Source organism: Meles meles, chromosome 2, assembly GCF_922984935.1.
Source record: "Meles meles chromosome 2, mMelMel3.1 paternal haplotype, whole genome shotgun sequence".
NCBI lineage: Eukaryota > Metazoa > Chordata > Mammalia > Carnivora > Mustelidae > Meles > Meles meles.
In genome coordinates, this window is record NC_060067.1 from 34,166,501 (window position 1) to 34,187,810 (window position 21,310).

General features: G+C 41.6%; 1 protein-coding gene across 8 annotated transcripts in view; it reads right to left on the minus strand.

The window, feature by feature from the left end:
• Window positions 1-4,053: 4,053 nt before the first annotated feature.
• The window catches only part of LIMCH1 (LIM and calponin homology domains 1), a 339,903-nt gene continuing 322,646 nt past the window's right edge, over window positions 4,054-21,310 (minus strand). For 4 of the 8 annotated variants that reach the window (XM_045996128.1, XM_045996150.1, XM_045996134.1 and 1 more), the window contains 6 exons: window positions 19,627-19,748; window positions 19,226-19,349; window positions 16,339-16,416; window positions 14,456-14,564; window positions 12,285-12,387; window positions 4,054-6,941 (listed from right to left, as the gene is read on the minus strand). In XM_045996128.1, coding sequence (XP_045852084.1) covers window positions 6,916-6,941; window positions 12,285-12,387; window positions 14,456-14,564; window positions 16,339-16,416; window positions 19,226-19,349; window positions 19,627-19,748 — 562 coding nt within the window. In that variant the 3' untranslated portion in view covers window positions 4,054-6,915. The remainder of the gene's footprint in view (window positions 6,942-12,284; window positions 12,388-14,455; window positions 14,565-16,338; window positions 16,417-19,225; window positions 19,350-19,626; window positions 19,749-21,310) is intronic. The other 4 variants (XM_045996177.1, XM_045996159.1, XM_045996170.1 and 1 more) reach the window with 1 other exon arrangement.

The window sequence follows — 21,310 nt, forward strand, 5'->3', positions numbered from 1 at the left end:
CTTAATGCAATTGAATATATTTTTGCTTTTTTTGGTTGTTCATATTTTTCTATGATATCACTCTTCATTTTTTTGTCCATTTTTTAAATTGACCTGTTTGTATTTTTCTTATTGATACTTTCAAGTTCCTTATACAGTTTGGATACTAATTCTCTGTTGGTTATACCTGTGACAAAGCTTCTCTTGGTTTGTAGCTTTTTAAAAACTTTCTTTTTGTGATATGGAAGTTTTTAGTTCTTAATGTAATTGAATGACTTTCTGTTTTTGGGGGGTGTAGGGAGAGTCTTGTCTTACTGTTGTTTTAATTTACATTTCTTTGATCACCAGTACTCTTGAACATTATTTTTCATGTTTACTGGCCATTTATATTTCTTTTCTGTCCAGCTTTTTAATGTTCCTTTGCCCACTTTCTATTGATTTGCAAAGTACTTCATATGGTTGAAGATATTAACCTTTTGGCTTATATGTTGGGAATATTTACCCCAGTTTTTCATCACTTTTAAATTTTACCTAAAATTCCCTTTATTATGTATTTAAACATATTTAAACCTATCATTCTTTCGTTTTTTTTCACTTAACACTTTAATTCGTCTGAGATTAATTTTATTGTGAAGAGGTGATAATAATTAACTATTCCTCCTGTATCGACTGATTTATGATACCATTATTATTATACACTAAAATTTTCATGCTTATTTGGGTCTATTTCTGGGCCGTACACTTTGCTGTGTTAATTATGATTAGTTTATTAATTCTTGCCCAAGATATGTACTTGTTTTTTTTTAAAGATTTTATTTATTATTTATTTGACAGACAGAGATCACAAGTAGGCAAAGAGGCAGGCAGAGAGAGAGAGGAAGGGAAGCAGGCTCCCTGCTGAGCAGAGAGCCCGATGTGGGGCTCCATCCCAGGACCCCGGGATCATGACCTGAGCCGAAGGCAGAGGCTTTAACCCACTGAGCCACCCAGGCGCCCCTGTACTTGTTTATTTTTATCTCTGTTGTAAATTTTACTGTTTGGTAAGGCAAATTACTTTGATTAGTCCTCCTTTTCAACCTTTCCTGGAACATCTCAGAATAGGCATTCTACATTTAGTTAATCAAACACTCCACTTGTTTCCCAGAGTGTGATCATATAAACAAGGTGTAGCTTCTCAATCTTCAAAGTACTGGAAAACATGAAATATCATCCAAACTTTTCATGGATTCAGAAGGAACTGCTGAATGCTCCAGGATCAGAGCTTGGGATCATAATTCATGCTGGCCCATGGAGAGTAGGTGTGTAGTGCTTGAGGAAATGTTTATGGGGCTTCCTAGAGTTATACTTCCGTCACTTTCCTGCCACAGTATTTTCTAAACCAACGGGGCTCACTGAAATAATTCTCTGGCTCCTTGGTGGACGATAAAGAAACCAGGTTTTCTTGGATAATGTCATTATTCTTGCTGGAAAAATGAAACGCCTTGATTCAGTGTTGTCAGTGACTCTGTTAGCAGTGAAATCATATCGTGACCTAGGAATCACTGCGCTGTGCCCTCAGGGTCATCTCCCCATTGGGGTGGTTAGAATGAGACCCTTCCTTTGTTCAGGCCTTTGCTGTTGAGGTTGAGAAAGTGGAGGTCCCACGTTGGGCTGGACAAACGTGTTATCAGGCAGGCTACTTTTTCCCAGCTCTGGAGACCAGATTTGGGGAGGGTAGAGGGGCTTTGGGAGTGTCATGTATCAGGGCAGAGGCCAGTGGGGCTTTGCTGGAGAGACCCTTTGGCATCCGTTCCAGCATATGCTAAGATGCCCAATGTCACATCCCAAGGGCCAGCTCTTGTCTGTCTTCTCAGAGAAAGAAATCAAACCCTAGGGGGTAAAAATGGAATTCTAAGTCCATTTGAGAATTTCTAAGTATAAAAAGAATGTTCTGCTCCCCCATCTGAGTGTAGATTAAATTCTGCCGAATTCCAGCTCAGCTCAGAGGTCCTCCTATGGTCTCGTGTGAGGTCCCAGACACGAGAGCCAAGCACAGTTGAATAGGAGGTAAACCTAGTCACTGCTGATCGGAGATGGTTGATGAAATACACAATTGTGTAAAATCTTATACTCATCCAGAGTAAGTCACTTATTCCTGTTGTACCTCATTTCTCGTCTATGGAATAACGAGGTGTATGTATACATGCCAAAAATGCTGACTTTTTAAAAAGATGTTATTTATTTATTCGTCAGAGAGAGACAGAGCATGAGCAGGGGGAGCGGCAGGCAGAGGGAGAAGCAGGCTCCCCGCTGAGCAGAGAGCCTGATGTGGGACTCACTCCCAGGACCCTGAGATCATGACCTAAACCGAAGGCAGAGGCTTAACCCACTGAGCCACCCAGGTGTCCCCAAAATGCTTTTTGATAAACGAAACGATGCTGGCACAACCACCTTTGATGAAATCATGCTCAAGAAGTTTAGGAAAAGTTCTATTTCGTTATGTACAAACATTTTCCTGTGGTTTCGAGTCACTCGGAAGAACTATTAAGGGGAAGGGCATGGTTCGGGAAAACGCTGAACATGGGGGCTTCTAAAATAGCCGTCTTTGGGGACAATACAGGAACAATGCTGCCCGAAAGTGTTACGAATCGTAGCAATACAACTGGCTGATCAACGGCTCTTTGAGCTCAGAATGACCCAAGACCCTCCGAAAATAAGTATTTTCCTTATCCGTTTCTTGGTATGTTTGTCAAAGGAAGTAACACTTAGGAAGGCAAGTGTGTAGCCGCTGACAGAAAAGCCGAGAGAAGATTAACTGTGGGTTGTAAACGGGTGGCCTGAGGACAAACTTAGACTTGCAGATGTATTTTAGGGGGGGGGGTCTCACAAGTTGGCTTGGCACACATTGGGAAATGTTTTGAATTGTTGTCAACATTTAAAAGCCTGGAGATTTCATATGCAAACAATTGCTTGGAGTCAGGTAGCCGCCTCTTTCTTTAGACAGCATTGTTCTTTTGTCCATTTGCTATAGTCTACACCACTCTATTCCCCACTTTGATTCCTACAGTACATAACTGGTCCCTCCAGTCACTTGAGTTTGTAACCCCCTGACTCTGAGCATGTCAAAGGATGGGGCGTGGTCCTTTGTGGTCTAAATTTGGACCCTACCAAGAAGTCCTTAGGTCTTGAAGCAAGTCCGTGGAAAGCAAGCTAGTCCAGCAGGTCTGAGGTAGAACGTTATTCTTTTGGTAAAGACATTCTCTAGAGAGCACGTATTGTGATAACAATCTTCTCTTTGTAGTTGAACGGAATCTCATTTAAGTAAGGATGGATACAGGCCACCGCTCTGAGAGCTGCTCAAACTCTCTCAGGCAAGGGAAAGAAGTCACTTATCTATGGAAAGGGCGGCAACCACTAGCTGCCTACCGCACTCGGCAAAAAGAACCAGAATATGAATCTGTGGGGGCAATTAGAACACCGCGTCTTAGAGCGATGGGAGCTTTCACAGAATTTGCTTGCTTTTAGCAGCACAACTTACAAATCTGAGACAGAGGGCCAGGCAACGTGCATGTGTATTGTGGAAAGTTCACGGCATCAGAAGGAAGCCTTTGTTTTGCGGCAAATTTCCTGGCTCAACAACGGCGAAAAAAGCCCTCAGTGAAATGACTATATATAGACAGTGAGCAGGAACATTGGAGAAGCCCTAAGGACAGTGGCAGAATCTAGCGACTTCAAGGGGTTGGCTTGGTTCTCTCTGGCCAGTGCTGGAAACGCTCCAGCATTTGGTTGTTTCAGATAATTTCCACTGGCATTTGCAGGGTCTCTCCTGGTGACTGTGTGTCTCAGCTCAAGGAGTCTGAATCCTTCTGTGGAAGGCAATTCCTTAGTGACTCCTACAACCAGCTGCTAAGTTCGATTTGCCTTAAACAGCTGACCTCAAAAATGAAAAAAGATGCATATGCAAACATGCTTCATGGCCATCATCTGACTACGTAACCCCAGACCTGAAGCTACAAGGGAGCGAGCCTGATTCTCTCTTCCCCAAGTCCGAAAGCTGACCCCTCCTCCTTACCCCCCAATTAATAGAGTACAAAGTTGATTTGAGTATTTTATTTATAAATGTACATTTACTATAAAAGCTGTTGCATTTTAGACAACTTTTAATTTTTCTTTTTTTTTAACTATTTCTCAGAGGCATTTTAGAATAAATATTTTAAAATGAAGGTTAGTATAACTGATAGAGAACATTGGCCCATCCAGAGCAGTAACACCTTTCGGACGGACTCACATACGAGGTGGATCATTTCAGTTTGTTACGTCTTACACTGTGTATAGATAACTAGAATAGGTCTTGCATTAATAACACTACGTAGAATGAGGAAATGACATGGTTTGCTAGTTAGTGAAAAACAAAGGGTTACTCATTTTTTCTTAAGAAAGAGAAAGGACTAGCTTTTGGAGCATGAGGGGGAAAATCGTATATTTCCTCAAGAACAACAAATCACTCACTTGCCTCATCTGCTTTTTAAACAAGCGCATTTCCATCGTAGCTCAACAGAGCAGAGCTTTTTTTTTTTTTTTTTCCCCTGGGATCTCAAAGATTATTTGAAAAGAAATAGATCATACTCGCTATGCTGCATTGGAAAAAACAAGATCTAGTCTGCCCGAGATGCCATGTAACAGGCTCCAAATGAAATAGAAATCAAATATAAATAGAAACAGTTGGCAATTAGAATTTAGAAAATGTTGGAGATTATTCTGTGCTGGTGACTATTGTTCATTATGGGAAAGCACATTTCGCAGCTGGAGAATGGGGCTTTATTTTTCTTGACTCGATTCAGGCTTCAATACATGTACAATGAGGCTCACTAAGAAATATGTATAAATGGGTTTGTGAAACCAGAGGAGAATGTGCATTATTCATATAGTCCTTACATAACAGATGGAGTTCCACATGTAAAAAGTATTCTATAAAAATCGGTTATGAATGATCATATTGTACATGTTTTGTGCATTATTTGTGGCAAAGTACTCTGCTAATATCATGCAAAGTGTAAACATCCACATTATCAAAATATTTAATAAAACATGCAAGTGGTTAATCAAAATATTGAACTTAATCTGTACATTTTTAAAACTTTTAAATTTTTTTTCTATTTCTTTTTCTTTTTTTTTAATTTTTTTTTTCCTGTAAAACAGCAAACACCTCCACGAGAAGTCTTCGTGACTTGGAAGTGACTTCACCTCTCTTCAACATACTGTATCCAGAATTCATCACTGACTATGTGCAACAGCTTCGCATTTTCTAAGGCACAATTTTTTAATGAAATGATGTGTAAATTCCAATCTAACAACAGCTCTTCCAAATGACAAGATGGCCAAACTACCTCCAGTGGCTGAGGGAATTTCTGCACTGACATGGAACCCGCATGCAGAGAACAGTCTAGCATGTAAATAAATAATTGCTAGCCCTACTCAATAAGACACAGGAAAAAAAATTATTGCTTACACAAACAGAAAAACATCTACTTGATCTCTTTGTATGACATTAGCCTATTAGGAGTATATCCATAGTCTACATTCACAAAATGTCATCTTCACTTATTTGCCGTCATTTTAAGGCAGAATAAATAGTTCCCCTTTCCCCAGTCTTAAAGAAAAACAGCCTGGAGATCTAAAACGTGATGCTTTTTAGTAACTGGAGTCCTTTCTTGGCCTGCGGAAACTCATCACACAGGAAGCCAGTTCTCCACAGGAGCTCCGCTCTAAAGTTCTGGAATTGTCGACAGTCAAGAGGGTTGGTGATGCAGGAGCACGGGAGAGGGCAGATGTCCGCTGCGGTGGGCCGGGCGCACCATGAGTTGGAAGTTCTTCTTGCTGATCGCACGTCGGTGGCTCATGACGACACATGTCATTGGGTTCTAGGAGGAGGGTCTTAATGCTTTGCTTTAGACACCTTCGGGCCCTCAAGGAGAACTTGTAGGCAAGGGTGAGTCCTGGTCACATTTCATGATGGACTGATCTTGGTGAGAGCTTCCAAAGGCCTCACATGGAGTCTCTCATTCAATCTACAGCCTGAAGAGAAGCAAGCACCAAAACCCTCCCGGGTCTCACTGACCCACCACTCTTCTGGAGATAAAACTTCCTCACAGATTTTGGTAAGAACTTTGGAAACGATGACTGAAATATTTCCCTATGGTTTCTTCCTACCCCTGGGCAGTGTCCCCGCGGATTAAGTCTAGCTGATACTAGAAGGGTTCGCTTTATTTAACGGACCAGCCTCTGTGAATGACAGAACTTCCAAAGCACACAAAATCTAATACTAATGGTGCAATAATTTATTGGTAGGACTTCTACCTCCAAAGGTAAGTAAGAGATGTCTCGGGATTACAGTATGTAATATCAGACTAGCGTCTCTGCGTTAAAAACAAGTTATAGCTCAGAGCTCTACGGTGTGATTTTTAGTTTCTGAAATGCATGAATGCTAGGCTTCCATCTTAGAAGACGACACATCTCAAATTGGCATGTCTTGCACTTTCTGCAGCTCAATTCTGTAAACATGAAGTGTTTAATTCCTAAAAATACTACAGTGAAACAGGTTTATTGCCTCATTCATCTCAGGAACTCTCAGAGAAGAGAAGAACCCATTTGAAACCAGGAGCCTGTTGGCCCACGGTAAGACCTTCGTGTGAACTATGGGATCACGGCACTGTATTTATTCGTTTGTATATACTGTGCAAATGCAAAACCAAAAGAAAACAAAAATCAAAACCGAAACAGAAAACCAAGAAGAATGCAAACACTGTGCTCCCGAAGAACAGATACCATCTTTAAGAACAGCCTTTCCGAAATTAGGTAAACGCCAAGGAGTCCCCGCACTTGGGATCTGGTGAAACGGTCGCCAGGGGACACCCTCCAGAAAGAAATGGTGAGTGATCTGGAAGCTTGAAAAGCACATCACAATGTTGTGGGCTGGCCAGCACCTGCGACAAAGAACAAGGGGTAGTATTTGGTTAGAGGACGCAACACTTCTTGCCTCAGGGCACTGGTAATGACCAAGGCCAAATCTCTTCTCCCTCCGAGAAGTTTGTCCCCCTCTGCTGCTCCAAGTGTGGCCCAGGGAAGAGAAGTACTGGCGTCACCAGGAGATGGTCAGACAGGCACTCCTGAGTCCCATCCCAGAACATGACAAGGAGTCCTGGGGATTCATCTGCCCTGTCAAGTTTGGTTGAAATCCTCTGGATTTCACCCTTAAGCCAAATGATCTTCCTTAAACTCTCTACCTTGTCTTCTAGGGGCAAATAAGTAAGAAAACATTCTCTCTTCTCTGGTCCTTTAGGTTTTGATTTCTAGAAGAATAAATACATTGCAACCAGAGGAATGTGACATGGGAGCTACATATGGACTCATACACATTTGCTAGATCTAGTAAATAAAGACACAGAACACCCAACAAAATTTGAGTTTCAGGTAAACAACAAATTAAAAAAAAAAAAAAAATTTTTTTTTTAGTATAAGTATATCCCATGTGATATTTGAGATATACTTGTGCTAAATCCTGACCATGGAATATTTGGGACCTACAGTTACTAAAAAATAAAAAAAGATAATTGTTTATCTGAAATTCAAATTTAATAGGGCAAAAACATTCTAATGGAGGCATCTTCTATTTTATCTGGCAACTCCATCTAGAAGGATGGTTTGGGTTCTGTATTTCCTGCTGAAACCTTCACAAAGTTTCTCTTTCGTTGGAGGCACTAGAGTTGTAATGAGGCAATCGCAACACTGGAAAAGACCCTGGGGATTTTGCAATACATGCATTTCACCAGAATGAATGATGGAACAGACACAGAGACATAGTCACCCAATACCCAAGCACAAATGGCATGAGTTAGCCATGTGATGGCTTGATTTGTGGCAGGTGATTTGTTTTGCACTTCCATTCCCATTTACATATGAACTTAAAAACTGTTTACATTGCTTTTAGGAATTGCATTTTAATATGCTGTTATGCAATTTCTCCCCTCCAACAGAAAAATTTCATTTCAATGTGACTAGTTACTTGAAGAAAATAGGATTATATATCCAGGCTTTATTATTCCACACAATGAAATCATTTTGTTTCACTTAAAACGCCTATGATGTAAACCATCCCTTCCATCTACCCATCCCCTACCCAACTCATATCAAAATCAAATAAAAAAGAAAGAAAAATGATTTTTTAGCCATTTCTTTCCATTCTGACTTTTTAAAAATTGCATCTGGGATATACTCAACCATTTCAACTATATTTCTACTTCTCGAGCCAACTATGATCTCCTCCACTGATTCACATTTAAGCTAATATATTTGTTTCTTCTGACACCAAGAAACGAGCACTATTCTCAGATATGCTGGTCATTGTCCCTGTCATGTGTGAAGTAAAGTTTAGCCCCAATATAATATTAATTTCTACCTGGAAAAATAAACATGAAAGAAGAGTTAGGAAAAAACAACTGGAGAGAAAGTAGTCATTATTACTCAATATGAAAACATATTAAGAAGCTATAATAGTGAACACTATTCAACACTTGAGAATTACTAGGTTAATAAGACATAATAAAACATCTAGAAATAGATCCAAATACCTATGGGAACTTAGTTTATGAGAAAGCCGGCATTTCAAATTAATGAGAAAAAAAAGGGATTCTTCAGTTATATTTGCACAACTTGTAACTGGGGGGAAAAAAGGTTGGATATCTATCTCAGTTCTTGTCCCCAAATATATTGTGATGATCACGTAGTTACATGTGAAAGAGAAAATAAAGAGTAATTCTGGGAGAAATCCCAGCTAAATCCTTGAAGTAGTGTAAGTTTTTCTAAGCAGGACACAGAACCCAGAATCCAAAAAGGAAAGAATAAAAAAAGGTATGTTTAATTACTTCACATGAAAATCTTTTCTATGAAAAAAAGTTCACAAAGTAGAAAGACCAATGGCAACGGCAATAAGCAACAAATATAAAATCAAGGGAAAATGTCTTTACTTTAAAAGAACTATAAATCAAGTATTAGCAGAACCATGGGCAAAGGATAGAGAAGAAAGATACATTTTTTTTTTTTAATAGCAGAAAAGAAATAGAAATGGTCCATAAACAAGATGTTCAAACTCACTTAAAGACATACAGGTCAAAGCAATGCAATTTTCCCTTCCCCATGCAACACAGTGGGAATTTAAAAAGTCTGATGTGATCCAGAACTGACATAGGCATGGAGAGAGAAAGAGACTCTCTTACGGACTTTGCAGGGAGAGTGCACTTTTCTGGAACATAATTAGACAAGTTGTCTGAAAATTTTAAAAGCTCATGACTGTTAACTCAGCAGTCCCAGTGCTCAGAATCTACCTTACAGAAATGCTTTCGACTGTTCATGAGGACGTCTGTACGTGGATGTACACTGGGGCCTTTACCAGAACATATTAAAACTCTGGAAACAACCGAAGCGCCCATGCACAGAGAATAGTCTGAAATTACGGCAAGTCCACACAGTGGGACTGTATTCAGGTATTAAAAAGCCATCTAAAAGCATGGGGAGAAAGAATGCTATATGAGAAAAAAATTGCCATAATATATCATTAAATTAAACACAAGAGCAACAAAAATAAAGGACACTATGTGATTATCTTCATGAAATAAAAAAACAGAACATAGGCGGGTAGATGTATCACACACATATGGGGTGTGTGTGTATGTGTACACACATACAAATGTACGTTCTAACTTTCTAAGAAATAATCAGAAAGTGATTACAGTGGTTAATTTTGGAGACTTTCACTTTTAATTCAGTGTCTCCCTAAACAATCCTATTTTCTAACCTTATACCATTTATAATTTTATTGACTCATTCCTTTGAATGTCTATAGACATCATCTAGGCAGAGAAGTAATATGCCTTCTTGCTTTCTTCTTAGTATCCAAAAAAAAAAAATTCCTAGTATTTTGTATAAAATAAAAAATAAAAAAATCACGTTAGTCTACCTCCAAATCCCTTTTTTTTAATCTTATGAGACTATTATAATTTGTAACCTCGTATAGATGATTATAACTCCATGGTTCTTGTCTTTAGATTTGGAATTAAAAGCAGTTAAGATCCTTTTTATTTGTATACACAAGAGAAAATTGCTGGCCTAGATCCAAAAAGCTAGTTTCCAAAAGAAATGACAATGAATCACCCACTCTTTCAATTAAAATAAAAATCTGGATGAAAACAGGTCGCGTCACCCAGACGTGGGCTCAGGTTTGTTCTCTGCGGATATCCTTTACACTTTAAATTATGAAAGAAATTCAGATTTCCAGTACAGTTCAAATCTGGCTCAACAGTCCTTCAACCTAAGAGCGCCCTCTTCTGGATCCATGATTCACATTCATCTGGTTCATTGAGGTTGAGAAAAGTATTATTTGTACAAGAGGATAGTTAAAATCACTTCGGAATATGGGAGAAAAGGGCTTAGTTTTCCATTGTAATGTATAAAAATAAGCAAATAAAAATCCAGTTTAAATAAATATATTTAGTTACTATATATATTATAGATATATATATACTTTGGATCATACATGGTATACTATTTCCTTTGTTGCTCATTTTAGTTATTTTTTGTTATATATACCATATTTTACATGTATAATACATAGCATAAATTGATATCAATATTATATGCTATATAAATATTATAATTATATAAAATTAATATCTATATTTAATATGTGGTATACATGGTTCTGTTTTGAGGGCAGCAGCTCAAAATTGGGAATTGTTTTGACTAGGTCAAATGTTCGTCATAGATCAAAACTACTTGGGTTTGATCTAATTCTTATTCCCTACGATTTTATTAAAAGAGGCATATACTTCCCTAACTGACTAAATTTATAGCAATAAAACAACTTAATTTCAATTTCACTCTTCAAATCTTTAGTCTTGCAGATTTAGAGACCCATATAAAAAAGATTAAAGATGTTCATTAACTTACACTGAGAAATAAGAAAAGATTCTTGAATTTCAACTCCTTACCTTCACTGTTTTTTTTTATTTTAGTTTATTCAATTTTTAAGAAGATTTTTATGTATTTATTTGACAGAGAGAGACACAGTGAGAGAAGGAACACAAGCAAGGGGAGAAGGAGAGGGAGAAGCAGGCTCCCCGCTGAGCAAGGAACCCAATGCGGGGCTGGATCCCAGGACCCTGGGTTCAGGACCTGAGCTGAAGGCAGACGCTTGATGCCTGCGCCACCCCTCCACTGTTTGCTTTTTTTTTTTTTTTTTTTTAAAGATTGTATTTATTTATCTGACAGAGATCACAAGGCAGAGAAGCAGGGAGAAAGAGAAGGGGAAGCAGGCACCCTGCTGAGCAGAAAGCCCTACGCAGGGCTGGATCCCAAGACCATGAGATCTTGACTTGAGCAGAAGGCAGAGGCTTTAACCCACTGAGCCACCCAGGCGCCCCTCCCTCCATTGTTTTTAAAGGAAGAATTTCTAACTGATGAATTTGCTGGAAGTCTCCCCACCAGAAGGACAGTACATCGGAGATGAGACACTGGCGGGCTATTTGCAGATTTTCTAAACAGCAGCTGGGCAACAGCGCCCCCTGGTGCCCTCAAAACCAACGTGAACTGTCTACAGTAAGAGACCCAGACACAGGATTAGGGGCGGACTGCTCAAATGAGCTTCAGGGCCCCAGAGACTGGCGAAGCTCTGTTTAGGTACTAAGGCATTTTGAAGGAGTATGGGGCAGGGATTCCAGAGAAGTAGAACCCCTCATCTTGGCTCTGAAGGAACTTTCACGTTAGCTGGCAACAAAACCAGACCGTGTCACACAACTCCTGACTGTAGGGCATGCGGACATTGAGGACACGGTGCTTGAGTTGATGAACACTGGAGAGCCATTCTTCACACTGACACCATCCTAAGTGGTGCTGGCCTTCTAAAGATCTGCCTCCACAAATGAACAGTGTTTCACAGACTCTGTGTCTTCCTTCTATCTCCCCAAAATCTCTATGGTGAGCTCAAGCAACGTCTCAAACTTGGTTTTACCTCCCTGCTGTATTAATGGATAAAAAGAATTTTTCTGGATAAAAAGAATTTGGCCACACTGTAACAGTAACTTCTAGTAAGAAACAAGTGGTAAATATGGGTTATTTCCTTACTGTTTCTTTTTCCCTAATGCTAATAAATCCTACCCTCAGGGTAGGCGTGCCAATTGATGAGGAGGAACAGTTGAATTTCTAAATTGGGTCCTGTATAAGGCATGTGACCACACTCGTCTCAAGGTATCCTGTGCCTGCCCCCTGGTACTTACTTCTGGATCGCATGTAGCAATCATTACAGTTCAGAAGACCATTTCGAATCCTAACATCCGTCCCACTCACTGCATCTCCAAGCTGTCCTTTACAAATTCCACACTGTAGGGCAGAAAGAACAGAAGTTGTAAGGTGCACAAGGAATCATTTCTTTATAATGCTTAGTTACAGTTCACACAAGTATGCAACGATCGCTTTTACACCCTCCACATTTGTTGAGCATCTATTATATGGCAGACGTTGTACCAGAGCTGACTCACAGCAACAACACACTTGTAGCACTTTATCCTAACTCCTTGCATTTTACAGAGAAGGACACAGATTCTGAGGCTCGCTAACTTGTCCAGGATTGTAGAGGTGGTAGGTGGTGTCAAGTTGACCCCCAATCAGGATGGAACAACCATTCCAAACAGATGACATCCTAGTGGTTTTAAATAAACACAGGCCAATGGATTATCAATTCAAACTTGATAACTGTGAATAATCTTGAAATGCTTTCCACTACTGTTGGCGAGTTCTGCCAGATCAGAATGACTAGGAAATGGCTCACCTCACATTTCCACACTGAAAGCAGTAATGCCCACTGCTACAAATCTAGCAGGAAAAGAACACGTTTCAGCACAGTCAGCCTGAGGAGGCATTGCTTAGAGCGGGAAAGGTGGAAACGGAGGTTGTTTCAGAGGCCAGTCTTTTGTGGTGGGTTGGGGGGATTAGAACCCAGCTCCAAAGAGGACCAGCCCCAGATTCATGGTCTGAGGTCACCCAGCGGGTAGAGGAAAGCTTCACCCAAATTACGTTATAAGCTCCACTGACTTCCAGGATAGGTGGTAAATCTAAGAGGCGATGTGCCTTCAAGGGTCAGATCAGCTCTAGAAAGTTAATCATTTGAGAGAATAAAGGCTTTGATAGCTAAGAAGGCCAGTCTCCTCTCCCTTGAGAAACCACGAAGGCTCTTTGCCGTCTGGATTATTTCAAGTTCGGGGAAAGTCTCTGAGAACAAACTGTGGTATGGGAGCACATTATCTTGGCATTGCCGGGAATTAAAAAGTATATTCTTTGAGCCTCAAAACACTCTGAGACAAGTGGGGATATACATTGTCTAGCTTCATTTTACAATGAGAATATTGATAATTGGACTCTAATTAAGGATCCATATTATGTTTTGCTCACGGTAAGTCCTGCTTTGCACTAATTACAAATATGACTAAATTAATGATTTTGGGACTTCACTTGCTTTCTCTTAGCTTATAGGTAAAGTGGGAGTTATTTTAAACCCATGCAAGTTTACTTGATAGCTGAAGACGCTACCGACAAAGGAACAGAACAAAATTCAAGAGAAAGCACGGTAGCTTGGTGAAGAGAAAGAAATGATTCTTACTCAGGGTTCAAGGGTTTAGCTTCAACATAAGATATTAAGTGGAACTGTGTCCATGAGTGGGGGGAAAAGAAAAAAAAGAAGTGCTGATGGAGTCCCAACTTGTCAATTTCATAACAAATGAGCTAGAAGTGGTTCACCTCCTTACTGGTTCACTTCCCCCCTTATTAGCAGAAGTGGGACCAGGAGCGAGCCCTCCGCATTTCCAGTGAATTGGTCAGTTCCTTCATCTCTGCTAGGTTCAGAGGAAATCATGGCCCCTGCCCTTACGGAGGGGACGGTGTATTCGAGGAAGTGATAATTCAATAATGAAACAAGCGAGCGGTAAGGACCAGGAAAGGCTCTCTCTAAGGACTGTAAAGTAACTGACATCGTCTGGGGGTCAGGGCAGCTCCTCAGAGGGAGCGATACTCAATCCGTGATTACGCACAAAGGCATTCAGAGACCTACAAGGAGGCAACTAGCTGTGAGCCACTTGATTGACGGAAAATCTTTCATTCAAAGCTAAAAACCTTTGCTGTGAAGTCACAAGAGTGTCCGAAGCAGAAAAGAGGCTACATTCCAGACACACTGCGCAAATCCATTTTGCTTCTTCTAACCTGCCGTCCCAGAGGGACCTGTGAGAGGAGAGTTTCTTCCTGAAGGGTTGGCTCTGCGAACACTTCTGTACAACCCAGAGGGCCTGGCCTCACGAGCAGAGGCCCGTCAGGATTTCCGAGAGGAAATTTCTCAGAACAGAATGATGCTAGAAGATGCTAGAAGGCATCCCTCAGAGAGGAGGGCCGGCGTACGTACCCTAAAGCACTGGATGTGGAAATAGAGATGGAGGGTCTCGATGATCATGGCAGCTCCTTTGCCCAGAGGGAGCCCACAGGACGAGCACAGCTTCTTCCCGCTGATAGACCTGGGTTTCAAAATATACGGGGTAATAAGACGTTCATCTAGAGTAGTTGGTCAATGCACTAACATGTAGCCTCAAGCAAAAAAAAAAAAAAAATTAAATTAAATTACAAAGATGGATTTTAACATCTTAAATGTAAGATGTATATATATATATATAAGACATAGATATATATCTATATAATATAAGATATAAGATATAAACCATGGATGGTTTATATCATGAATGCAATGGCAATTACTGAACTGATAACGAGCAGGAATTAAGCATCAGATACAAGTTGCAAGCGGCCTGCTGGACCCAATACAACAGGCCTCCATCGTGGCACAGAATTTGGGGGTTGTGTGTGTGTATGTGTGTGTTTCAGTCATCTGCTACAGGAAGTCTATGTTGTGTCGATTCAATCACGTGATTAAATGCCTTGAAATGACTCAATGTACTTCTCCTGTGTTTTCTTAAGTCCTAAAAGATAATCCAATTTAGCTTTACTAAGGCTTCAATATTGCTTTAGGATTTTTCTATCATTGGGGTTCATTGGCCCATGAGGTATCTCTTTTTACTTATTAAGAAAAATTGTTGTTGTTTTGGTTTAAAAATAGAGGCTATTGTCACGCAGCCCAATAGGTACCAGGCAGATGTGGGACCCATTCTCTGCTCCGTCACCAAGTTCTATGATCAGGTATAAGGAACACACTTTGGGTTTTGCTTTCATGTTTAAAACAAGAGGATTGGATTAGATGGTCTCTACCTAGCCCCCCTTCCAGTGCAAACACTCTGGGGCTCCATAAACCGGGCACTTGTCATCTCTCTGAGTTGTAAGTGCCTGGAGAGCACAGGCTGCGTCTCCCCCATCTCTGCCCTCCCCCAAGTCCCTACTACTGGGCCAACCACTGGACTAGAACCAGACCCCGCACATTGACTCAGGGTGAGAGCACTAGATGGCCTCCTCTCAGACAGCTTTCCCACACCTGAGATCAGATCACAGGGATGCCCGCTGTCTGGAAAGCTCTGGGAATTACACAGGAAATTTTAAAATATGCAATTTCACCTGAAAGCCAACAGGGTACAGAGGAACTGAAGAAACAGAAAGGAAGACAAGAGAAAAGAGGAAGAGTTGCTCCGAGCAAACTCTGTTTATTAGGATTTCCCTCTTATCCGGTAGTAAAATGGAATTTCTAAATCAAAGAAAACCTCTGATATCCCACTACTTTGGTCTCTCCAGTGAATGGGAACTCAGGCAGCTTTTAAGAATATCATGGGGCCCGATTAATGTCCAGAAGCAACTGTAACAGAGCTTGAGTGGGGGAAAGGAAAGGATGAAGTTTCGTTGCGCGTCCCCGCCTGGTTCCTCGTTAAGAGCCAGCAGCAGACCCTACCCAGAAGGCCTGGCCAAACTTGGAGGGAAAGGCGCCAGCTGAGGAGCCCAGCAATTGTCTGGTGGATTTTATTATTAGATTCCGGGTTCTGCACAATGTAATTAAAGCCCCATGGCCACAGCCGTGCCAACATCATACACTTGGCTTTTTCTATCACGGGCTGAGAAAATCTGCAGGCTGATTGGGGGGGGGTGTGTGTGTTCTTTCCTCCTGCCTGTGTGTGTGTGTGTGTGTGTGTGTGTGTGTGTGTGTGTGTGTGTGTGTGTGTGTGTCTTTAGGAGGAGAGGCAGGTGAACACATCTCTCAGAATCATCTGGCAAGCACTAATTTGGTTGAAATCATGCTCGGCAGGCACAAGGTGAAATCAAGCAGCCTCAGAAAGGCTTTCTAACCTCTTGTACCTGTTTGGTGATTGGCCAGGAGGGGTGGGAGAACAGGGGGACAAGTGCCCAGCCTGGAAATTCTCTCGAGGGCTTTTCCTGTAACACGGTAAAGGAGTCAAAAATTATAAGACGCGAAGAGAAGCCCCTCCCACAAGAAGAGAATTCTGGATGAAAACAAAACAAAACAAACACTCCCTTGACAACGAAATAGAAAACAACGGAGTGTCCTAGTGGTAATTTTTTATGAAGAACAGACATAGTCATTCCATCTAGCAAAGACTGTATGGGCATTGGCTGCGTAATATCAAAACCAGGCTGGCACGGTTGGACAGGAAGACACAATATCTTTCTAGTATTTATTATTATTATTTTTTTCCAGGAACTTTACTAGTTGACATTGCATGATGGGTTAGATATAAAAATCATGGACTGGGTGGGAAGGGAGAGATGAGTAGGGATATAGGAAAAAGCTCTTAAAGGAGCCCGGAGCTAAGGGCAGAGCATTAATGGAGATATATTTTTTTTTTAACAAGGGGGCTTCTACCCCTACCAATAATTTCGTCATGGGTCCAAGTGATTAGGGGTAATGTTCAAACCATGTAATAACTGCGAGGTCATGAACATCCACACAGCAGAATGGCCCCAGCCAGAAGCTCCTGCAAGGGCTTGACAGTGCTCTTGGTGTCACATGAGCTTTGCCTATGACTCAGCCTTGCTCTGCAGTGGCATATGAGCCTTGCCCGAGCCCTTGCTTTTAAGAGTTTGTTTCATTTGTGAAGAAAGGGACAGAACACGGAAAAGGAGGAGGAAAGCAGAAATGCCAACAGAGAAGTGAGTGGAGCAGTAGTCCATCTGGCTTCGAACTGCTTTCAGAGAGACTCCCTGAGCCCTGCCCACCCACACTTCCCTCCTTAGGCAGAGCTTGTCTCCTCCAGAGTATCAGATTTTCATGTGATACCCTAAAGTATAAGCACATTGCCTTAAAAAAGGTTGAAAATCCGAGCAGTAATTGAGAACAATAATCATTACTTCTAGGTGATTTTACCTTCTATTGATTTTGAGTGTAATCGGGACAGATAGTAACAAAATAGGATACATGTAAGAAGAAAGGGGAAATGGTTCAAACACTATATTGAGGGAAAAAATTGCTAACATGATAAATAAGTAAAAAGATGAATTTTTGAAACAAGCCATCATCACCATCACCACCACCAATGTCTCCAACGTCACAACCAGCATCACCACCGTCATTGTCACCTCCATCACCATCCTCGCCATAATCATCACCACCACCACCACCACCACCACCACCATCACCACCATCACCACCATATCATCACCATCACCACCACCACCACCACCACCATCACCATCACCACCACCATCACCACCATCACCACCATCACCAACATCATCACCATCACCACCACCATCACCACCACCACGACCATCACCACCACCACCACCATCACCACCATATCATCACCATCACCACCACCACCACCACCACCACCACCACCACCACCATCACCACCACCATCACCACCATCACCATATCATCACCATCACCACCACCACCACCATCATCACCACCATCACCACCACCATCACCATCACCATCACCACCACCACCACCACCACCATCACCACCATATCATCACCACCACCACCACCACCATCACCACCACCATCATCACCATATCATCACCATCACCACCACCACCACCACCACCACCACCATCACCACCACCATCACCACCACCATCACCACCACCACCACCATCACCACCACCATCACCACCACCATCACCACCATATCATCACCACCACCACCACCATCAACATCACCACCACCACCACCACCACCACCACCACCACCATATCATCACCATCACCACCACCATCACCACCATCACCACCATCATCATCACCATCATCACCCATACCATGACCATCATTTGGCATTATCAGCACCACCACTGACATATATAGCACCTATCATTTGCCAGGCACAAAACCCTATGAGGTAGGTACTAATATTATTCCCATTTTACACATGAGGAAACTGAGGCGGAGAAAGATTAAGTAACTTGCTCAAAGTCCTATGCCCGCAAGTGGAAGAATCAAAGTTTAAATCTAGGTCATCTGGCTCTAGGGAGAATGATTGGTTAATGCATCATGAATGTTATATATTTTAAAAACTGGTTATAAGGAACCTCTTGTCCAAATATGATTTTATCTTGGAACGATGGGTTCATTTTGACTTCTTCCACCACTTAAGCAGTCAAGTACTTTGGATAAGTTATTTAATTTCCCTGAGCCTCAATGTCCTCATCTCTAAAATGGAAACATGACCCAGTAAAGTTACTGGAAGAGTTCAGAGATTTGACGTATATAAAAAGGGATGAGGTATGTAAACCCTTTAACACAGTGCCTATTATATATTGAAAGGCTTAAAAAATGATAGGAACTATTCTTCTTGTAAAATAATATGGTTTTTAAAAAATAAGAATATAACCTGGGGTAGTTACTTCATGGAAGCACATGTAAATGAAAGAAAAACACTTTTTTCCTTGAAAGAACATTTGTCAACAGGCTCTGAGACAATTTAACTCACTTAAATAAATCACTTATGCAACAGGCCTGCAAATTATTCCCAAATGTTTAGATTTGCAGATTAAAGACATTATCAATTACAAACTTATAAAAATCAGAGTGCATATTTACTTGCCAGGAAGACTGTCTCAAACATCCACAAATACTTATTTTCTGATCCCTCAGAGTCAATGGACAAGAAGCACAAAAAGACTGCTGACATCTTGCCATCACACACTTGTTTCCCATTCTTAGTCAATACATTTTAAAAAGCAAAGGAATTCCACATGCATCTTATTCGGCTACTCACTTCCGTCTTTCACCCGGAGATTCGATCTGATGGTTAATGCTTTTATCCAAAGGGAGGGTTTTTGGCTTCACATCTTCTAGAATGTGCATCAATGGGTTTGATACCTGCTGATTCTGGGATGGATCTGAGGCCAAGGAAAGAATAAAGAACATAAACTTAGTGTTCAGTAACATCCCCTTAGTGCTCTGTATGTCCTCTTTCTTGAAAGCACTAATGCCCGCTGGGATCTCACCATGAGTTCATGTAGACTGTGGGCCCACAGTGGTGGGAGTCTTTTCACTGGGCTGTTTAGCATAAGCTACAAGAGAGGCCTGCAGCTGGGAGAGTTCATACCTGTCTGAACCACGTGTGTGTGGGGTCTTCCAATAATTTCATTATTGGGTTTCAACACCCATTCTTACCCTGAGCTAGCTGTGAGTTCATCCCACAGTGTGGGGCCCCAGTTTTTGTATCCAGCTGTTGGTCCCGATGGCCTCCTTTCGATACAGGATTCTTAGAATGAGCCAAGGCCCCTTGAGTTAGGCTGTTGAGATAAACAAATGTATATTTCAGAACAGAGATGAAAGCAACCGAACTAAACTTATCCTATCCCTTAGGGCATGGAAATACCTAGTTACAATATGAAAAGAGAAACAGAACTAACAAAATGTTTATTCTTTTCATTTTATTTTTATTTATTTATTTATTTTTAAAAAGATTTTATTTATTTATTTTGACAGAGAGAGAGACCACAAGTAGGCAGAGAGGCAGGCAGGCGGGGGGGGGGGGGAGGGGAGGGGAAGCAGGCTCCCCGCTGAGCAGAAAGCCTGATGCGGGTCTGGATCCCAGGACCCTGAGACCATGACCTGAGCCGAAGGCAGAGGCTCAACCCACTGAGCCACCCAGGAGTCCTATTCTTTTCATTTTAAACCAGATTTAAAGTCCTGGAAGATCCTACACATTTTCATTATCCATCAATTTACTAAGCTTGAGAAACCATTATTTCTGATGTCTTCCCCATCTCCTTGTCCATAAAGGTCTTCATTTCTGATCATTTCAAGGGATACCAGAGCCAACTGGAATCTCCCAGATGTTCACAAGAGAGGCCTTATTGTAGACAATACTTGGGCCCCACAGGATTTGGGCAGCCCATGAGAATTCACTGGACTTGTGATAGCATCTGTGTGCAAGGGAAGGAGATGGAGGAGGTTTATAAATGTTCAAAGTTCCTGGAGATAACAGGGACTGTCTGGAGAAGCAGCAAAAATTATTCCTGACCAGTGGCTTTTGTTTCATGAAACTGAAAAGTTCCTTTAAATAGTGTTAACTGGAAACAGATGGGCTATCCCAAAGGCTCTGCAGACTCTGGGCATGGGCCCGAAGCCCCTATGGCCACAATCCACCCAGTCTTCTGGCTGATGGACACGGGAGACTTCTCAGAGCAGATCCTACCACAGGGGCTCCGCTCGCAGCCAAACTTTCAAATTGGACAGTCTTTGAGAATGACTCTAGCCTTTCACGTCTTTGGGGGCTCTCTGAGGGTGCAGTGTGTGTGTACACACGTGTATCTCCGCACACTCATGTATGTGTATGTGTGCATATGCTTGAACACTTGCCAATCTCTCTCTCTCTCTGGTATCTCAGGGCCCCAAAAGCAAACATCTGTCTCATGAAGAACTTGCTAGTGGCAGCATACTGCCAGTTTCCTGGGATTCCAGGGGTCCCTTCTAGGTTAGGCCCAGAGTGGCATCAATAAACCCACTACGCCGTGTAGCTACAACCAGATTCTGCTCCAGTTTGAGCTAGCTCTGAATGATCTAGGGGTTTCTGGGTACGTGGTTTGTATCTCCCATGGACCATACCGGAACCCATGGGGGTGGGATGATTATCCACAACCAATCATTTGTTATCCTTTATAGGATAACAAATTAGTTATCCTTTATACTGTCACACAGAGTAAAAGTGATTTCCTACAGCTCAGAGGATACTGAGAGTAAAGTCCGGGTCCACGGTCAACCCACAGTGGGTAGGACCCCAGGACCTCATTTCAACCTCTATCCCTCCGGATACATCAACCATTTCAGGTGAATGACAGTTAGATCTGGG